Raw genomic sequence first — 22,102 nt, forward strand, 5'->3', positions numbered from 1 at the left:
TTATAAGTCTCATATCTTGCCATTTTCCTTATGCTACTTTACTTAAAGCGGTCAAAGACCACTTATAAGTAGTAGTAGTAGTAATAATAATAATAATAATAATAACAACAACAACATTTTTTTCTCTCAAACAGCCATAAGATCAGATATCAGATCAGATGAATGTGTAATATGACACATTTGCTTTGAACTATTTTTATTGTAATATCAATTGTTTGATTATTTTGATGGTACCCTTTAAACAGCTGTTGATAAGTGACTCTGCAACTACATATCAACTAGCGGTCATTCGAGTATTAGTATGTCTGCTACTGTAAATATTTGCTAATACTTTATTTTGATGGTCAACCAACAGATAAACTGACTATAAAGTGTCTTTGCAAGTACGTCAACTTATTCTACCATACTAGATTCTACCATTCTTGAGCATACTAATACTCTAATGAGAGTTAGTTGGCATGTAGTTGCAAAGTTGCTTATAGTCGATTGATTAAGGGGATAAAAAAAATAAAATGTAACCATATAAAACATTGCATTTTTTTCAGTTGGAGTATTAAGCTCACATCACTTAATTAACATTAGCTCCACAGGAAACACTCAAATAACACTCAACATCTAACCACTCACAAGATGTAGTAAGATACTGTGCAGATCTTAAATAAACAATGTCAAGATATGATACAGTCCATTATACTGTAAATGAAGTAGATTTAATATGGTGTTCATTGTGTGTTATAAATAATCATACTCTTAAACTTATAACCACAAATACGTAAGTATTATGATGTATTATAATTGTTATGATTATTCATGAGTTGATATAACATATTATACGTTTTTTTTATAATGCATTATGCATTCATTATAATGACTTAAGAATACCCTTATAATGTATTATAAATACGGGCTTCATAGAAAGTGTTACCGATTTTTTATTTTTTTTATTTTTATTCGGCAAGGATGCATTAAATTGAAAAGGTGACAGTAAAGAAATGTATAATATTAAAAAGGATTTCTGTTTCAAATAAATGTTCTTTTTAAAATATCTTCTCTGAATTTACTATTTATCATAGAATACTGAAAAAAGCACAGTTTGCGCAGAAATATTGTTTAAATAATAAATAACTATTCTCAAAATTCATAATAAGAAATGTTCCCGAGCAACAAATCAGCGTATTCTAATGATTTCTGAAGCATCATGTGACAAAGAAGACTGGAGTAATGGATGCTGAAACTTCAGCTTTGTCATCATGGGAATAAATTACATTTTTAAAATAATATAAAAATAGAAACAGTAAGTTTAAATGTAAGATTAAATAAATGCAGCCTTAATTAGAATAAGAGACTTTTTTTCTAAAACATTCAAATATCTTTCTGGCCCCAAACTTTTGAACAGTATTGTAAATGTCAAGTTGCATATGATTATGTGTGTGCAACATTGTTTTCAGGGTGAGAGTCAAGGTCAGGGGACTTTCACCAAGATCTTCAAAGGGATTCGGAAAGAGCAGGGAGACTACGGAGAAACCCATAAGACTGAAGTCATTGTCAAAGTCTTGGACAAAGCCCACAGAAATTACTCTGAGGTAAGATATAGATGAAATTTCTTGTTTCAAGAGAAGGTTTCTTCAAAGTGTTCCACATAAATGTAAGGTGAAATATGCCCCCGTTTCTGGAATCATTTTGGAATTGAATTGAGACTTCCTGAATTTAAAAAAACTAATTAAACTGTTAAGTGTCTTAACGTTTCATATGACTTTAGACACCCCATTTTTCAAGTCATCTAAACTATAATTTTTCCTTGAAATTATCCCTTTATCATCAAATTTCATAATAAGAGTTGACATGTCTCAGTCTAGCTGCAGGAAATAAACTTGTTTGTGCTTGATTAACCATTTACCATGTGGTTTCTTAATTTTTTTTTCTTCCTCTAAGTCTTTCTTTGAGGCAGCCAGCATGATGAGCCAGCTCACCCACAAGCATCTGGTGTTGACCTACGGTATCTGTGTGTGCGGAGAGGAGAGTAAGTGTTCACATTGCTCACATGTGACCAAAATGATTTACTACCGCATATTTGAAGTTGTGGGTTTTTTGTCTTAGATATCATGGTGCAGGAATATGTGAAGTTTGGGTCCTTGGACACGTACCTAAGGAAAAACAAGAACTCAATATCAGTTAATATTCTGTGGAAGCTGGAAGTGGCCAAGCAGCTTGCCTGGGCTATGCTCTTTTTGGTAAGAAACAGCAACAAATCAGGAATAACCATGTGGGTTTGCGAGCCAGAATTGACTAAAGCTTTTTCTTCTTTCACACACAGGAAGAGAAGAATCTGGCTCATGGGAATGTGTGTGCAAAAAACATCCTTTTGATCAGGGAGGAGGACAGGACATTGGGAAACCCTCCATTCATCAAACTAAGTGACCCTGGCATCAGCATCACAGTGCTGCCCAGAGAGAGTGAGTCAGCAGTGTGAAGATTCTTTGAAGAACTTGTGTGAATATGTAGCTGCCTTTTCACTGTCTCCGACATTTGCATATGATTAGCGCATTTTACTTTCCTAGTGGCAGTCGCCACTTTCAAACCAGTTGTGATGCAACTTAACTCTCCACTCATTCACGATGATAAAGCGAATGAATAATGACTGAAGGAGTATATCCACACAAAACAAATGGCTGCCAATACGTCTGAAATAAAAACATTGTAGATTTTCTAATGCTAATCAATGTAATTAATTGGCAATTATAAAATAATTATTTTGAACATAAATTTTAATATCCACACGTTTGATAGAAAAAGTGTAGCAATTTAATGGAAAAAATTGTGGAAATGCTCAAATTGTTCATCACTAATCTCTGGCGGTCACATGCAGTTTAAATATGTTATGCAGTTATGCAAATATTTCAATGTATCCGAAACTCAAATCAGATCCAAACATTTTGCATGTGCATATAAACAGAACTCCACGCAGCTCCCATGGTATTGTCCATTACAAATCAATGACTTCCAGTCTGTTGATTGTCAGAGATAGTGAAAAGGCAGCTTTTTGCTTTAGTTTTTTTCAGTATAAGAATGTAATCGGATTAGACCATGTTCTGATAAGAAGGTGTGTGTTTGTGTGTACTTGTTTAACTATACTTTTGAGGGCTGAATATCCTATAGTGAAATAATATGACCGTACACTAGTGAGGACATTTTACTGGTACTCACTAGTTAAAAAGGCTTATAAATCAGACTAACATGTTTTTATTTAAATCTAGTGTTTTGCATATGTTCCTGTGAGGGTAGGATTAGAGGTAGGGGTTTGGTTAGGGGATGGAAAGTATCATTAACCTGGTATAAAATCAATGGAAGTCCATGCAATGTTCTCACTACAGTGAAACAAACGTCTGTGTGTGTGTGTGTGCTTAATGAAAATAATTGCTAATTGCTATTACCTCAGACTGAAAAATGTAGTAAAAAATGAATGTATTTCAAAACAAATTAATGTAATTCGAGGTAAATAACAAGAGAAATTCAAATTAAGCAACAAAACAAAATACTTTTCAAGATACTATGATGTAGACTGTCAATGCTAAAACTGGTTTAGCATAAACATGTTTGCACACTAACCAGTAGAGGGCATATTTTCAAATAAAATTGTTCCTGTTTGCAGTGTATTATTAAAGGGATGGTTTGGTCATGCACTCACCCTCTTGTTGCACCAAGTTCTGTATGACATTGTTTATATGAAATAGAAATTAAAATATTTTGTAGAATGTTTTAACTCCACACAATGTATTTGTCCACTCAGTGACAAAGGGATTCGGAAAGAGCAGGGAGACTACGGAGAAACCCATAAGACTGAAGTCATTGTCAAAGTCTTGGACAAAGCCCACAGAAATTACTCTGAGGTAAGATATAGATGAAATTTCTTGTTTCAAGAGAAGGTTTCTTCAAAGTGTTCCACATAAATGTAAGGTGAAATATGCCCCCGTTTCTGGAATCATTTTGGAATTGAATTGAGACTTCCTGAATTTAAAAAAACTAATTAAACTGTTAAGTGTCTTAACGTTTCATATGACTTTAGACACCCCATTTTTCAAGTCATCTAAACTATAATTTTTCCTTGAAATTATCCCTTTATCATCAAATTTCATAATAAGAGTTGACATGTCTCAGTCTAGCTGCAGGAAATAAACTTGTTTGTGCTTGATTAACCATTTACCATGTGGTTTCTTACATTTTTTTTCTTCCTCCAAGTCTTTCTTTGAGGCAGCCAGCATGATGAGCCAGCTCACCCACAAGCATCTGGTGTTGACCTACGGTATCTGTGTGTGCGGAGAGGAGAGTAAGTGTTCACATTGCTCACATGTGACCAAAATGATTTACTACCGCATATTTGAAGTTGTGGGTTTTTTGTCTTAGATATCATGGTGCAGGAATATGTGAAGTTTGGGTCCTTGGACACGTACCTAAGGAAAAACAAGAACTCAATATCAGTTAATATTCTGTGGAAGCTGGAAGTGGCCAAGCAGCTTGCCTGGGCTATGCTCTTTTTGGTAAGAAACAGCAACAAATCAGGAATAACCATGTGGGTTTGCGAGCCAGAATTGACTAAAGCTTTTTCTTCTTTCACACACAGGAAGAGAAGAATCTGGCTCATGGGAATGTGTGTGCAAAAAACATCCTTTTGATCAGGGAGGAGGACAGGACATTGGGAAACCCTCCATTCATCAAACTAAGTGACCCTGGCATCAGCATCACAGTGCTGCCCAGAGAGAGTGAGTCAGCAGTGTGAAGATTCTTTGAAGAACTTGTGTGAATATGTAGCTGCCTTTTCACTGTCTCCGACATTTGCATATGATTAGCGCATTTTACTTTCCTAGTGGCAGTCGCCACTTTCAAACCAGTTGTGATGCAACTTAACTCTCCACTCATTCACGATGATAAAGCGAATGAATAATGACTGAAGGAGTATATCCACACAAAACAAATGGCTGCCAATACGTCTGAAATAAAAACATTGTAGATTTTCTAATGCTAATCAATGTAATTAATTGGCAATTATAAAATAATTATTTTGAACATAAATTTTAATATCCACACGTTTGATAGAAAAAGTGTAGCAATTTAATGGAAAAAATTGTGGAAATGCTCAAATTGTTCATCACTAATCTCTGGCGGTCACATGCAGTTTAAATATGTTATGCAGTTATGCAAATATTTCAATGTATCCGAAACTCAAATCAGATCCAAACATTTTGCATGTGCATATAAACAGAACTCCACGCAGCTCCCATGGTATTGTCCATTACAAATCAATGACTTCCAGTCTGTTGATTGTCAGAGATAGTGAAAAGGCAGCTTTTTGCTTTAGTTTTTTTCAGTATAAGAATGTAATCGGATTAGACCATGTTCTGATAAGAAGGTGTGTGTTTGTGTGTACTTGTTTAACTATACTTTTGAGGGCTGAATATCCTATAGTGAAATAATATGACCGTACACTAGTGAGGACATTTTACTGGTACTCACTAGTTAAAAAGGCTTATAAATCAGACTAACATGTTTTTATTTAAATCTAGTGTTTTGCATATGTTCCTGTGAGGGTAGGATTAGAGGTAGGGGTTTGGTTAGGGGATAGAAAGTATCATTAACCTGGTATAAAATCAATGGAAGTCCATGCAATGTTCTCACTACAGTGAAACAAACGTGTGTGTGTGTGTGTGCTTAATGAAAAGAATTGCTAATTGCTATTACCTCAGACTGAAAAATGGTAGTAAAAAATGAATGAATTTCAAAACAAATTAATGTAATTCGAGGTAAATAACAAGAGAAATTCAAATTAAGCAACAAAACAAAATACTTTTCAAGATACTATGATGTAGACTGTCAATGCTAAAACTGGTTTAGCATAAACATGTTTGCACACTAACCAGTAGAGGGCATATTTTCAAATAAAATTGTTCCTGTTTGCAGTGCATTATTAAAGGGATGGTTTGGTCATGCACTCACCCTCTTGTTGCACCAAGTTCTGTATGACATTGTTTATATGAAATAGAAATAAAAATATTTTGTAGAATGTTTTAACTCCACACAATGTATTTGTCCACTCAGTGACAATTATTGAGGTCCAAAACAACACTGAACCCCAGTGAATTTCATTGTATGGACAAAAAAAAAATCCACAGAAGAAAAAGTCATACGGGTTTGAGTGAAACAACATGAGGTTGATTAAATTTTGATGTGAACTTTCCCTTGAAAATTTGTTGTTAATATGGTCCAAATGTATTCTATTACATGTAATGGTCAACCAATGTGGGTGTCCAATGCCCAATATTATGACAACTTTTATATCACCACATAATTTAATGAATGCAAATAACATTTAAATAAACATGGTACATTTTATTTGCTAAATTAAATTTACCACATTATATAAACTTTAACACATTTATTCAAATTGTGCCCTAAAACTGAATTAAAGAAAGGAACGAGGCCAAATGGGAGAATTTATTTTCCCCATGCTGATAGTTTAAAATTGTTCATATTTATGCCGACCAGTGGTCTCATTAGGTAATAGATAATTCATATTCACATTTGATCAAAATGTTTGCATTCAAAATGTCATTTTAAATGAATTGCAAATATTTTTGTAGTTCTGGTGGAGCGGATCCCCTGGGTGCCCCCTGAATGCATCTTAGACCCTAAAAGCCTGAGTCTTGCCTCAGACAAATGGAGCTTTGGTACAACTTTATGGGAGATTTGCAGCGGAGGAGAAAAACCACTTGCCAACATGGACAGTTCCAAGGTAAAGCAACACTTGTGTCCTCAGTATACTAATACAATAAATATAAATCAGAAAAACCTGTTTGTAGTAAGAAGTGCTGTTAAAAGAATAAGCCGGACCTCTCAAAGTACACCATCTTTGTATTCCTCTATTCAGAAGCATTTGTTCTATGAAAATCGTCACCAGCTATCTGCTCCCAAGTGGACAGAGCTGGCTAACCTGATCAACAGCTGCATGGACTACGAGCCAACATTCAGACCTTCATTCAGAGCCATCATACGAGACCTCAACAGTCTCTTTTGCCCAGGTCAGTACAGTCACTCTATAATACACGCAATCCCGCTGGCATTTTGACATGTCACAATTTAATTGTGTTGTTTCTCTTGGACTTGCTGCATAATGTTGAGTGATGAAATGTGTTTGCAGATTATGAGATTGTGAAGGAGAGCGACATTTTACCCAGTAGAGCAGGATCATCTGCGTTGAGTACTGGAGCATTTCAGAATGAGGATCTAGTGCAGTTCGAGGAGAGACATCTCATTTTCCTGCAGCAGCTTGGCAAGGTAGACACCAACAACCCTGTGGGATCACTTTTTTTATTTTATTATTTTGTATATAACCTATGTTCAATAGTTTCTGTATGCTGTCTGAGTTCTTCGGGTAAAGGTAGGTCTTCATTTGACCCTTGCCCTTCACGTTGACGGTACCACGGTAGTCGAACTCGTAGTTCATTCCACTGAGCACGCAGTAGCTCTCCTCGCTAACCTGAACGCGACACTCCACGCCAGTCGTGTCCATCCGGCTTGCGATGTTCACCGTGTCGCCCCAGATGTCGTAGAGTAGCTTTGTGGTACCGATGACTCCAGCGGTAAGAGGTCCGTGGTTGAACCCGATTCGCAACTTGAACTTAAAGCCAAGCATGTTTTTATTAAAGTCGTCCACCACGTGCATCATTTCCAAAGAAAATTGGAAGAGCGCTCGCAGGTGGGCATGCGGATGGGCTTGATCGCTACACTGTTGTGTATTGAGCCCCGACGCCGCCATGTAGGTGGCGCCAATCGTCTTGATCTTCTCGATATTTGAAAAGTCAGATTTGCGCAAGAGTTCGTCGAAGTCCCCGATAAGTTCATTCAGGACACGGTAGCACTCCTTCCCGCCTTCGTAGCTCTCCTCGTAGAACTCGCTGAAGTTGACGATGCTGGCGAAGATGACGCCCACGTTGTCGTGGTTCTTCGAGTAGCTCTGGGTCACCTTCAGCTGCTCGGCCACGTGGATGGGGATGATGTTGCGCAGGAGCCAGTCGGCCTGGTCCCGCATGTTTTGGATCTTTATGCGGTGCTGGTCTGCTTCCACGTTGCCGTGGTAGTGTAGACGGTAGTTCACCTCGAACTCACGGTTTAGGAACCAAACGAGGAGGAGCAATAGGAAGAAGGCAACCAAAGCTTCCGGGCCGAGCAGGTCCTGCGGTCGGGTTGAATCTTCTGCAGGGGATTGGACGTCATTAAAGCTGCTGTTGAAGTCACTGGATCTGGTGGATACAGAGAAAGACAATTGCTGAATCAAAATGAAAACTCTAGGTTGAGAGTTTTTAGTGGTATGCTAGCATAAAATCAATCTACTAAAATGTGAAACAACAAGTAGTATCTATAGTCTTAAACTTACCTCACAAATAAACGTTCCCAAGTGCTATAAGAAAAATGACAGCGAAGAGTTAGCTTTCAATTAGTTTTAGCATAACATAACTAATTTAAGTCCAATAAAAGCATAACAATTCATAAACTTGGATTAATAAATATTTTTATTCGGCAAGGATGCATTAAATTGAAAAGGTGACAGTAAAGAAATGTATAATATTAAAAAGGATTTCTGTTTCAAATAAATGTTCTTTTTAAAAATTATCTTCTCTGAATTTACTATTTATCATAGAATACTGAAAAAAGCACAGTTTGCGCAGAAATATTGTTTAAATAATAAATAACTATTCTCAAAATTCATAATAAGAAATGTTCCCGAGCAACAAATCAGCGTATTCTAATGATTTCTGAAGCATCATGTGACAAAGAAGACTGGAGTAATGGATGCTGAAACTTCAGCTTTGTCATCATGGGAATAAATTACATTTTTAAAATAATATAAAAATAGAAACAGTAAGTTTAAATGTAAGATTAAATAAATGCAGCCTTAATTAGAATAAGAGACTTTTTTCTAAAACATTCAAATATCTTTCTGGCCCCAAACTTTCGAACAGTATTGTAAATGTCAAGTTGCATATGATTATGTGTGTGCAACATTGTTTTCAGGGTGAGAGTCAAGGTCAGGGGACTTTCACCAAGATCTTCAAAGGGATTCGGAAAGAGCAGGGAGACTACGGAGAAACCCATAAGACTGAAGTCATTGTCAAAGTCTTGGACAAAGCCCACAGAAATTACTCTGAGGTAAGATATAGATGAAATTTCTTGTTTCAAGAGAAGGTTTCTTCAAAGTGTTCCACATAAATGTAAGGTGAAATATGCCCCCGTTTCTGGAATCATTTTGGAATTGAATTGAGACTTCCTGAATTTAAAAAAACTAATTAAACTGTTAAGTGTCTTAACGTTTCATATGACTTTAGACACCCCATTTTTCAAGTCATCTAAACTATAATTTTTCCTTGAAATTATCCCTTTATCATCAAATTTCATAATAAGAGTTGACATGTCTCAGTCTAGCTGCAGGAAATAAACTTGTTTGTGCTTGATTAACCATTTACCATGTGGTTTCTTACATTTTTTTTCTTCCTCCAAGTCTTTCTTTGAGGCAGCCAGCATGATGAGCCAGCTCACCCACAAGCATCTGGTGTTGACCTACGGTATCTGTGTGTGCGGAGAGGAGAGTAAGTGTTCACATTGCTCACATGTGACCAAAATGATTTACTACCGCATATTTGAAGTTGTGGGTTTTTTGTCTTAGATATCATGGTGCAGGAATATGTGAAGTTTGGGTCCTTGGACACGTACCTAAGGAAAAACAAGAACTCAATATCAGTTAATATTCTGTGGAAGCTGGAAGTGGCCAAGCAGCTTGCCTGGGCTATGCTCTTTTTGGTAAGAAACAGCAACAAATCAGGAATAACCATGTGGGTTTGCGAGCCAGAATTGACTAAAGCTTTTTCTTCTTTCACACACAGGAAGAGAAGAATCTGGCTCATGGGAATGTGTGTGCAAAAAACATCCTTTTGATCAGGGAGGAGGACAGGACATTGGGAAACCCTCCATTCATCAAACTAAGTGACCCTGGCATCAGCATCACAGTGCTGCCCAGAGAGAGTGAGTCAGCAGTGTGAAGATTCTTTGAAGAACTTGTGTGAATATGTAGCTGCCTTTTCACTGTCTCCGACATTTGCATATGATTAGCGCATTTTACTTTCCTAGTGGCAGTCGCCACTTTCAAACCAGTTGTGATGCAACTTAACTCTCCACTCATTCACGATGATAAAGCGAATGAATAATGACTGAAGGAGTATATCCACACAAAACAAATGGCTGCCAATACGTCTGAAATAAAAACATTGTAGATTTTCTAATGCTAATCAATGTAATTAATTGGCAATTATAAAATAATTATTTTGAACATAAATTTTAATATCCACACGTTTGATAGAAAAAGTGTAGCAATTTAATGGAAAAAATTGTGGAAATGCTCAAATTGTTCATCACTAATCTCTGGCGGTCACATGCAGTTTAAATATGTTATGCAGTTATGCAAATATTTCAATGTATCCGAAACTCAAATCAGATCCAAACATTTTGCATGTGCATATAAACAGAACTCCACGCAGCTCCCATGGTATTGTCCATTACAAATCAATGACTTCCAGTCTGTTGATTGTCAGAGATAGTGAAAAGGCAGCTTTTTGCTTTAGTTTTTTTCAGTATAAGAATGTAATCGGATTAGACCATGTTCTGATAAGAAGGTGTGTGTTTGTGTGTACTTGTTTAACTATACTTTTGAGGGCTGAATATCCTATAGTGAAATAATATGACCGTACACTAGTGAGGACATTTTACTGGTACTCACTAGTTAAAAAGGCTTATAAATCAGACTAACATGTTTTTATTTAAATCTAGTGTTTTGCATATGTTCCTGTGAGGGTAGGATTAGAGGTAGGGGTTTGGTTAGGGGATGGAAAGTATCATTAACCTGGTATAAAATCAATGGAAGTCCATGCAATGTTCTCACTACAGTGAAACAAACGTCTGTGTGTGTGTGTGTGCTTAATGAAAATAATTGCTAATTGCTATTACCTCAGACTGAAAAATGGTAGTAAAAAATGAATGTATTTCAAAACAAATTAATGTAATTCGAGGTAAATAACAAGAGAAATTCAAATTAAGCAACAAAACAAAATACTTTTCAAGATACTATGATGTAGACTGTCAATGCTAAAACTGGTTTAGCATAAACATGTTTGCACACTAACCAGTAGAGGGCATATTTTCAAATAAAATTGTTCCTGTTTGCAGTGCATTATTAAAGGGATGGTTTGGTCATGCACTCACCCTCTTGTTGCACCAAGTTCTGTATGACATTGTTTATATGAAATAGAAATAAAAATATTTTGTAGAATGTTTTAACTCCACACAATGTATTTGTCCACTCAGTGACAATTATTGAGGTCCAAAACAACACTGAACCCCAGTGAATTTCATTGTATGGACAAAAAAAAAATCCACAGAAGAAAAAGTCATACGGGTTTGAGTGAAACAACATGAGGTTGATTAAGTGATGACAGAATGGTAGGATTAGAGGTAGGGGTTTGGTTAGGGGATGGAAAGTATCATTAACCTGGTATAAAATCAATGGAAGTCCATGCAATGTTCTCACTACAGTGAAACAAACGTCTGTGTGTGTGTGTGTGCTTAATGAAAATAATTGCTAATTGCTATTACCTCAGACTGAAAAATGTAGTAAAAAATGAATGTATTTCAAAACAAATTAATGTAATTCGAGGTAAATAACAAGAGAAATTCAAATTAAGCAACAAAACAAAATACTTTTCAAGATACTATGATGTAGACTGTCAATGCTAAAACTGGTTTAGCATAAACATGTTTGCACACTAACCAGTAGAGGGCATATTTTCAAATAAAATTGTTCCTGTTTGCAGTGTATTATTAAAGGGATGGTTTGGTCATGCACTCACCCTCTTGTTGCACCAAGTTCTGTATGACATTGTTTATATGAAATAGAAATTAAAATATTTTGTAGAATGTTTTAACTCCACACAATGTATTTGTCCACTCAGTGACAATTATTGAGGTCCAAAACAACACTGAACCCCAGTGAATTTCATTGTATGGACAAAAAAAAAATCCACAGAAGAAAAAGTCATACAGGTTTGAGTGAAACAACATGAGGTTGATTAAATTTTGATGTGAACTTTCCCTTGAAAATTTGTTGTTAATATGGTCCAAATGTATTCTATTACATGTAATGGTCAACCAATGTGGGTGTCCAATGCCCAATATTATGACAACTTTTATATCACCACATAATTTAATGAATGCAAATAACATTTAAATAAACATGGTACATTTTATTTGCTAAATTAAATTTACCACATTATATAAACTTTAACACATTTATTCAAATTGTGCCCTAAAACTGAATTAAAGAAAGGAACGAGGCCAAATGGGAGAATTTATTTTCCCCATGCTGATAGTTTAAAATTGTTCATATTTATGCCGACCAGTGGTCTCATTAGGTAATAGATAATTCATATTCACATTTGATCAAAATGTTTGCATTCAAAATGTCATTTTAAATGAATTGCAAATATTTTTGTAGTTCTGGTGGAGCGGATCCCCTGGGTGCCCCCTGAATGCATCTTAGACCCTAAAAGCCTGAGTCTTGCCTCAGACAAATGGAGCTTTGGTACAACTTTATGGGAGATTTGCAGCGGAGGAGAAAAACCACTTGCCAACATGGACAGTTCCAAGGTAAAGCAACACTTGTGTCCTCAGTATACTAATACAATAAATATAAATCAGAAAAACCTGTTTGTAGTAAGAAGTGCTGTTAAAAGAATAAGCCGGACCTCTCAAAGTACACCATCTTTGTATTCCTCTATTCAGAAGCATTTGTTCTATGAAAATCGTCACCAGCTATCTGCTCCCAAGTGGACAGAGCTGGCTAACCTGATCAACAGCTGCATGGACTACGAGCCAACATTCAGACCTTCATTCAGAGCCATCATACGAGACCTCAACAGTCTCTTTTGCCCAGGTCAGTACAGTCACTCTATAATACACGCAATCCCGCTGGCATTTTGACATGTCACAATTTAATTGTGTTGTTTCTCTTGGACTTGCTGCATAATGTTGAGTGATGAAATGTGTTTGCAGATTATGAGATTGTGAAGGAGAGCGACATTTTACCCAGTAGAGCAGGATCATCTGCGTTGAGTACTGGAGCATTTCAGAATGAGGATCTAGTGCAGTTCGAGGAGAGACATCTCATTTTCCTGCAGCAGCTTGGCAAGGTAGACACCAACAACCCTGTGGGATCACTTTTTTTATTTTATTATTTTGTATATAACCTATGTTCAATAGTTTCTGTATGTTTTTTATTTGTATTTTTCTTGACAGAATTTAATTGTATTCAGCAAGGATGCATTAAATTGTCCAAAAGTGACAACAAAGACATTTCTAATGTTTCAAAAGATTTATATTTCAAATAAATGCTGTTCTTTTGAGCTTTATATTGATCAAGGAATCCTGTGTCACAGTTTCTACAAAAATATTAAGCAGCATCACTGATCTCTGCATTGTTAATAATAATAAAGCATTTGTTCTATGAAAATCGTCACCAGCTATCTGCTCCCAAGTGGACAGAGCTGGCTAACCTGATCAACAGCTGCATGGACTACGAGCCAACATTCAGACCTTCATTCAGAGCCATCATACGAGACCTCAACAGTCTCTTTTGCCCAGGTCAGTACAGTCACTCTATAATACACGCAATCCCGCTGGCATTTTGACATGTCACAATTTAATTGTGTTGTTTCTCTTGGACTTGCTGCATAATGTTGAGTGATGAAATGTGTTTGCAGATTATGAGATTGTGAAGGAGAGCGACATTTTACCCAGTAGAGCAGGATCATCTGCGTTGAGTACTGGAGCATTTCAGAATGAGGATCTAGTGCAGTTCGAGGAGAGACATCTCATTTTCCTGCAGCAGCTTGGCAAGGTAGACACCAACAACCCTGTGGGATCACTTTTTTATTTTATTATTTTGTATATAACCTATGTTCAATAGTTTCTGTATGTTTTTTATTTGTATTTTTCTTGACAGAATTTAATTGTATTCAGCAAGGATGCATTAAATTGTCCAAAAGTGACAACAAAGACATTTCTAATGTTTCAAAAGATTTATATTTCAAGTAAATGCTGTTCTTTTGAGCTTTATATTGATCAAGGAATCCTGTGTCACAGTTTCTACAAAAATATTAAGCAGCATCACTGATCTCTGCATTGTTAATAATAATAAATGTTTCTTGAGCACTAAGAATACTGCAGTAATGGCTGCTGAAAATGTAGCTTTGCCATCACAAGAATAAATTACATTTTTCAATATGAAAATAGAAAACCGTTTTTAATATTTTTAATATTTTACAATATTACTGCTTTTACTGTCATTATGATCAAATAAAGCCTTGGTGAGCTTAAGAGACTTTCAAAAACCTTGAAAAAACTTTTGAATGGTTGTGTATGTGAATTGTCAATTTGCTTCATATTACTTTAATGCTTAAAGGAGAGCAAGAAGTTAAGCTATAAACGTAGTGTTCATAATCTCCATTACCACAGTTAATTATTTTATTAAGTATGTGGAAAATAGTACAAATAAAGATGTGTGCTAATCAACTAATCACAGTAATTATCTCCTGTTTCAGGGAAATTTTGGCAGTGTGGAAATGTGCAGGTACGACCCCCTGCAGGACAACACCGGTGAGGTTGTGGCAGTGAAAAAATTGCAGCACAGCTCTACTGAGCACATCCGTGACTTTGAGCGGGAAATCGAGATCCTCAAATCTCTCCAGCATGAGAACATTGTGAAATACAAAGGCGTGTGCTACAGTGCAGGTATGGGATTGGAAGTTGTGTTGAGAAACCTTGTCATTACGCTCACACATTTCCACAGAATTTGGATGACAGACAACTTTTTTTTTTTTTACACACTTTTGCATTTTAGAGCTTCCAATAAATGTCATTTCAAAAAGATTTTGTTATATTGGAAATTATGAACAAGTCTATTTAAGGTTGTTTTCACACTTAGTTCAGTTGCTTGGTTTGAGTCCAGACAAGCAACAAGGAATTAAACTAGTGGTATTCAGGATATATAGACGGTTGAGTGAGTGTGAAGTGAGTGAAGTGTGGTCAAGTATGGTGACCCATACTCGAAATTTGTGCTCCTGCATTTAACCCATCCAAGTGCACACATACAGTAGTGAAAACACACCCGGAGCAGTGGGCAGCCATATTGCTAATATTGAGAAGGGAGCTAGGATATCCCATAGTGAGACACCAAAAAGTATGCTTGAAATAGAATGATAGGTTACTTGCATAACCCTGGTTCTCTGATAGCATTAAGTGAGGTGTCTCATCAGAACACCCTCCTTGCTGTGCGAAGCAAAGTAGAGGTGTGCTCATTTTGAATATCGTAATGACGTTGCATTGCTCCTTTTATACCAAGAGGAGAGAGCCACTCCCTGACACAACGTCATGTCTGCCAGCTAACTGGGGCTGGCGTAATGTAATTGGGCTTCTGAGGAATACGCATGTAAGGATAAAAGAAACTCAGATACTTTGATCTCCTGAGAAACAGACAATACACTGGCATCTTCAAGACACCCCACAGAGGGGTGGTGCAGGAAACGCCTCTCTCATATGTGCATCAGTGCCTTTTCATCTGCTCCCTCCACTGGATTCACTCAGAATGGTCAATAGTATAATGTTCTATATGAATGCAAATAAGATTTACAGTCATGTTTGGTGTCATTTGAATAGTCTCAGGGCGAGTGGTACAATGGTCTTAATCTTACAAAAGTAGACTAAAAGATAATACAGATCCTAAGAGTTAAGAGATGCTTTGATTACTGTAGAGGGTCATTCCATGCAAATTACCTTCTGTTCCCATTGAGGTGCAAACCACCCAGGTCTGGGACCTGGGTTAATGTAAATTCCAATTGTTTGTACATGCCTCCATTTGGGGGATGTTTTATCTTGGTTTTGTATTTAAAGGAATGTAGCAAAAGGGCCCGTAGTATGGAATGTGTCCACACACTCAATACTATGTATTTTCCTAAAGTCAGGTATGAATCCTTTACTCTTAGATTTGTCTGAGAATTTGATGTCTTGTATTGATTTGATATTTTTGAATTGGCTATGGAGATAATTGGCATAATACATATTTACCTGACTGATAATAAATTGTTACATTTGATCTATTCTGACATACTCTGAAATTATTTCCTCAATTAGATTAAGTGAAGGCGTATGTTTCCGCAAATCTGCGACCACGTGCATACTAGATCTCAGGTTAGATGAAGCATGGGGCGCATCAGGTGAGATTATGGGTTTCTGACTAACCGCTTGACCTTAATTTAATTTGTACTCAGTTACGATAACCATGTATATGATTTCAGCTTTAATTAAGTTGTACGTAGTTATATTAACTATTGGGGGCTAGACAAAGGGTCTAGCAGAACCGCTGATTAATGTTTGAGTATTACATGGGTAACTGTAGGGGGCTAAACAGACCTACTATTTAAAGCATGTTAAATAGTATTAGCCACAAACCTCTGGCTAAGGATCAGACTGGCGAGTTTGTGATCGTGGAGCCCATGCATAGTGGCCACCATGAGGCATCCTAAGCGACATAGATTCCTAATGAACAAGTAAATATAAGTAAAGAGTTAACTAGAATAATCAAATGTCAGAATAATTAGAGACCGACAAACAACCAATTTGCCTTTCAACCTAAATTCGAGGTCATACTAAAATGGAGTCAGATTAGATACTAAAATGGAGTCAGATTTGAGTTAAACCTAAATTGAATAACTGCGCGCTGAAAAGAATGAACACACAAGAAACCTTCATCCACCACTGGATACCTTCATTGGGCCAAGTGCGTGGACCTTACACGCATAAGGGGCGTATCCCATAGTGAGACACCTCACTTAATGCTATCAGAGAACCACGGTTACACAAGTAACCTATCGTTTTGAACACTGATTGGTTATGTACTTGCTCAATAATTGATTTTGGATAATGGTTTGCAGCTTTAAGTTTATGCTTATGGTGTTGAAACCCTTGACATCAGTCTCTCAACTGACCAGAACAATAACTGCATTTATAAAGGACTACAGTGTAATTACGTTTGTTAATATGAAAATTTGCAGTGCAGTTCAAACATATTAAAGCATAAACATTGTCTAAATGCATGGTATTGATCTTATTGCGAACATTTCATCCATGTACTATATGCTTCATTTTTTTTAAAGATTTAGAAATTACTACACTAAAACGCCGCCCTTTTCTTGCAATCGACTGCAATTTCACTAAACAAACCAGACTCTTGTCTCAAATGGTCTTGGGATCTTATTGCGAACATTTCATCCATGTACTATATGCTTCATTTTTTTTTAAAGATTTAGAAATTACTACACTAAAACGCCGCCCTTTTCTTGCAATCGACTGCAATTTCACTAAACAAACCAGACTCTTGTCTCAAATGGTCTTGGGTCCACAGCAGAAGTTCTAGTATGAAAGTGCCCCAATCGAGTGCATCATTTTCTCCCACACTCAGTACAGAAAATGTGAAAGTCCATCTAGCCAAAGCTTTTTTTATTGAAGAAATTAAATAGATCTCCGCTTTTGTCTTAATTTTGGATTATTGTAAGCTTTAGCATGATTTCTTGTTCTCTTAGGAAGGAGAAACTTACGATTGGTTATGGAGTACCTGCCTCACGGCAGTCTACGGGACTATCTCAACAAGAACAGAGACAGGATTGACCACAAGAAACTTCTGCATTATGCATCTCAAATATGCAAGGTAATGAGGACTTTTACTCTTACATCAGTTGTTCTCAACCCGGGGCCTCAAGATGACTTAAAATGATTTCAAATAAGACAAAATAAGCTTTGAATTAAGATAAAACCATTTCAGATATTTTTATTTTTATTCACCGTCGGCAACCATTTTGTTTTTTCTTGGAAGGACCAGCATTCCCACTTTCTTGGAAAACTAAGACTCATATTAAAAGTGTGATTTCTAAATTTCTAAAGACTCCATGAGCTTTTTTATAATTATGCCAAGCTCTAAAATATTTTCAGATAGAAATACTTTTTATCCTAATCCAGTAAATCACAAACAATTAGAAAAGTCATGGGGTCTTTGAATATTGTTGTGGACTCTAAGGTTGACAACAACTCTCATATAGTAGTAATAACTTGCGTCTCTACTAATTTTGGCCTGTAAGCCTCTTCTTTCTTTCTCTTCATTTCAAACATGTTTTTATTGTTCAAACTTGCATGTCTTTTCTTTTTTTGCATTTTCTTCTTCCCAATCTTCTAAAATGTCACGTCTGCTGTAATGTCTCTACAGGGCATGGAATACCTTGCGACAAAGCGGTACATTCACAGAGACCTGGCCACACGTAACATCCTAGTGGAGAGTGAGTTCAAGGTGAAGATTGGTGACTTTGGCTTGACCAAGGTTTTACCTCAGGGCAAAGAGTACTACAAGGTTAAAGAACCTGGAGAGAGTCCAATATTCTGGTACATTTTGTTTTGTTAGTTTTCATTCAAACCCATATGACTTTCATGCTTCTGTGAAACAGAACGGTTCACAGAAGAAAGTTGTGCTTGTGATGTGTTTGTTGTGTTCGTTAGGTAGTTGAACTGTTGTTCATTGTGACAGGTATGCACCCGAGTCTTTGACTGAGAGCAAGTTCTCAGTAGCGTCAGACATCTGGAGTTTTGGAGTGGTTCTGTACGAACTCTTTACATACAGTGACAAGCTAAGTAGCCCACCTACAGTAAGTTTCTTGTTTTTTTTCTGCATATGTGATTTCCTTGCACATGTCATAAGGGCAACCTTTAACAGTTGCTTGATTTGAATTGTTTTGGCTATGTAAATCACACAGAGCATGTCCAAAGAATCTGTCAACGAAACGTTGTGGAAATTCTCTGAGGAATCTCTGTTTTGTTGTCTTCAGGTATTTCTGAGTATGATGGGAGGTGACAAGCAGGGACAAACAATAGTCTATCATCTCGTTGAGCTCTTGAAAAGAGGAAACCGTTTACCTCAGCCTATGGGCTGTCCTTCAGAGGTACCACATCTCACAACACAATGTCAGCTTAATCAGGTTAAGATCCTGACTTCTAATGTACAGTCCTCATAAGAGTTATTCACAAACATAAAGCAAATATATAGTGAAAAAATGCTATTAATAATCTGTAGACATTTGACATTTATACCCCATAAATAATATTGCACAAATTCAATCCTGCTAAAATTTTGAAAAACGGGGGTGGGGGGATAAAAAAGATTTCTTTCAAGTAAATGCTGTTCTTTTGAACTTTCTATTCTACACTGATAATAAGAAATGTTTCTTGAGTGCTGAATAAAAACATTATGATATGTGATTTCTGAATGAGTAATGGCTGCTGACACAGGAATAAATTACTTTTTAAAGTGCCCCTATTATGTCTTTTCGAATATTACCTTTTATGCAGTGTGTCATGTAGCTGTATGTGAACATAAACTACCTGCAAAGTTGTGAAGCTGACAGTGCACGATAAATAAAGTTATTGTCTATCAAAAAAAAGAGTCCGCTCGCAATCACCTGAACGAGTCGTCAGGAATTTGAATCTTATTCTGTTACGGCTCTACGTCACGAAGTAACACATTCGCATAATGTCTGCCCACGTTCTGCGTCGCCAACTTGCCCGCCCATAAAGAGTAACATTTCTGTGTGGTTAGCATCATGTTGAGAAGACTGTGAGAGTACATTTGTTTTATCACATCTTATAATCACAACAAACTTGTTAACACTTGACACTTACCACTGAGAAACGTCCTGCTCCAGTCCTGCTTGCGAATCAGTCTCTTGTCGATCAGCCACTTCAACCGTTTCATCATCAGACTCCGGCTCGAATTGGTAAGGTACAATCGATACCATCTTTTCTATGTATTGACAAGTCTCCAGGGCTGTAGTTCCGTCATGGCAATGGGCGTTTCGTTTCCGACACACGCTGTACGCGGTAGACCTATCCAGAGCCAACCTCTCTACGGCTCTGGACCAATCACAAAGGACTGCGCCATCTGACCAATCACAGCAGTGAGGGCTCACGGAAAGGAGGGGTTTAGAGAGCTTGATTCTTTGAACTGCTTCGCACGAGTCGTTTACGAATCGTTTAGAAATTAGGTCAAATGAAATCTATTTTTTGAGAAAACTAACGTGTTTTTTGACCTTGCATGCATGTAAACCTGTTTTAGGAGACTCATAAAACAATATTAGCAACCTTAAAAATGGCATAATAGGGGCACTTTAACATATATTCAAACAGAAAACCATTCTTTTAAATTATAAGTGATGTTTCACAAATATTAATGTTATACTGATTTTTTTTTTGCAAAAACTTTTTTTTAAATTTTTGAACGGAATTGTACAATTGCATGAAGCGTCTGGCAATTTCAACGCAGCAAATTGTAAAATATTCCCTTTCTGAATTCTTTTAGATGTGCGAGATCATGCAGGAATGCTGGGACAACGATCCTAGCCTTCGGCCACCCTTCAAGGAGCTCGCTCTCCGCATAGACTTGATCCGGGACAGCAGCGATTCAGACCGATATACCCAAGTGCCTGTGTTTTAAGAAATAAGCTTCACTCGCTCACCGCTGCCATGCAGATACCCAGAGCCTGTCCTCTGGCCCTGTCCGCTGTCTTAATTCGTTTCTTTGTGCCATTTACGGCAGATCTGACCCCAGGACTTGATCACCTCATCTTCTGACCGAACAGTTAAGGTAATTTATATCAAGAATGGGTTTCTCTTTTGCTAGCAGTGCTGGCATGCGCCACTCTATCAGCGATGGAATGAATGAATCGTTCTCTTAAATGCAAGAGCTGTGCATTTTTACATCCACGTGTTTGTATGTACATATATAAAGATGATTTTATAATTTTATAAAAATGAAATGAACTGTTTGGATGCAGTGTCATGTAAATTAAGATTTCAAAAAGATATATAATTGTTTATAGCTTGTTTGTTGTAATGCAGGTGGTGTCTGATTGAAAAGATAAAAGATCTTGCTATTGTAAACCTTTCTATTTTCTTTGAATAAAAAATGCTAATACGTTTCAGTCCTTGTTACAGCCCAAAATAGCAATTAATGAGCCATTTTCCAATGGTGTTAGCCCCCATTAGCCTCCTTGTAAGATGGTGGGCATGTGGTGTTTGCGCTAACGTATTGCTCTTCAGAGCCACATAGTCTGTCAAACTGGTATGTGGAAGCCCTGCCTCGTGTTCACACAAATCTTTGAAGGATTCTGTGAATTGGATGTAGAATTTCATTTCCGTTTCCTGTTTTTTGCCCTCAAACAAATTTTTTTTTTTTTTTTTTTTTTTTTTTTTAAACCTTTTCCCCCCAAAAAAATTTTTTTTTTTTTTTTTTTTTTACTGTTTAGAACCTATGATTTGAAGTTGTACAGGTTAAAAAGGAAATATAGCATTTTCTATGTTGTGTTGAAAGGACATGCAGTGTGTGCATTCTGATCCGTCAGTCCCCCGGAGCTGTGGAATGGCAACAGTGGTAGTCAAACAGAGACTTGACATTATCCACCTTCTGCTGGCTAGTACCAGTTTCCATCACACCGACTGACCCTCTAAACTGGCAGGGTGTTATTGCACCAGTTTCTGAAATGAAACTGATCTGTGTATAGCACACTTAACTATTTTGTGACAATTGAAGCTTGTTAAGTTAACAAAAAACAGATCAGTCATTTCCCACAATTCAAAGTTAGAAGTCTGAACAACTTTTTACTCCCATCATCGTCATTTTGGCATTGACATTGTGTATTATTTTGAATCACTTTAGAACAGATATAGAATGACATGTGAATGCATTTTCATCTATCATGATTTGCTTTGCTTATAGAATAACAAAGCTCTAGTTGGATTATGATGCCAGGTACTAATAAACACCCGTATTTTGAGCCTAAAGCCAGCTCAGATTAGGCTGTCGCTATCTAGTTCAGTTTTTTTTAAATGGTAAACCATGTCTTCCGTGGTACAGAGT

The 22,102-nt window shown here is 36.7% G+C and overlaps 1 protein-coding gene across 1 annotated transcript in view; it reads left to right on the forward strand.

Moving 5' to 3' along the window:
* Positions 1–21,167, forward strand: part of LOC107567125 (tyrosine-protein kinase JAK2-like) — a 57,386-nt gene extending 36,219 nt beyond the window's left edge. The window contains exons 12-24 of the mRNA XM_016252743.1: positions 1,449–1,583; positions 1,933–2,020; positions 2,098–2,231; positions 2,315–2,453; positions 6,633–6,784; positions 6,920–7,070; positions 7,190–7,326; positions 14,694–14,883; positions 17,730–17,854; positions 18,407–18,579; positions 18,722–18,839; positions 19,020–19,133; positions 20,546–21,167. Of these exons, the coding sequence (XP_016108229.1) occupies positions 1,449–1,583; positions 1,933–2,020; positions 2,098–2,231; positions 2,315–2,453; positions 6,633–6,784; positions 6,920–7,070; positions 7,190–7,326; positions 14,694–14,883; positions 17,730–17,854; positions 18,407–18,579; positions 18,722–18,839; positions 19,020–19,133; positions 20,546–20,680 (1,791 nt within the window). The 3' untranslated portion in view covers positions 20,681–21,167. The remainder of the gene's footprint in view (positions 1–1,448; positions 1,584–1,932; positions 2,021–2,097; positions 2,232–2,314; positions 2,454–6,632; positions 6,785–6,919; positions 7,071–7,189; positions 7,327–14,693; positions 14,884–17,729; positions 17,855–18,406; positions 18,580–18,721; positions 18,840–19,019; positions 19,134–20,545) is intronic.
* The last annotated feature ends 935 nt before the right edge of the window (positions 21,168–22,102 follow it).

The sequence above is a fragment of the Sinocyclocheilus grahami genome, unplaced genomic scaffold, assembly GCF_001515645.1.
Source record: "Sinocyclocheilus grahami isolate Dianchi unplaced genomic scaffold, SAMN03320097.WGS_v1.1 scaffold1130.1, whole genome shotgun sequence".
Lineage (NCBI taxonomy): Eukaryota > Metazoa > Chordata > Actinopteri > Cypriniformes > Cyprinidae > Sinocyclocheilus > Sinocyclocheilus grahami.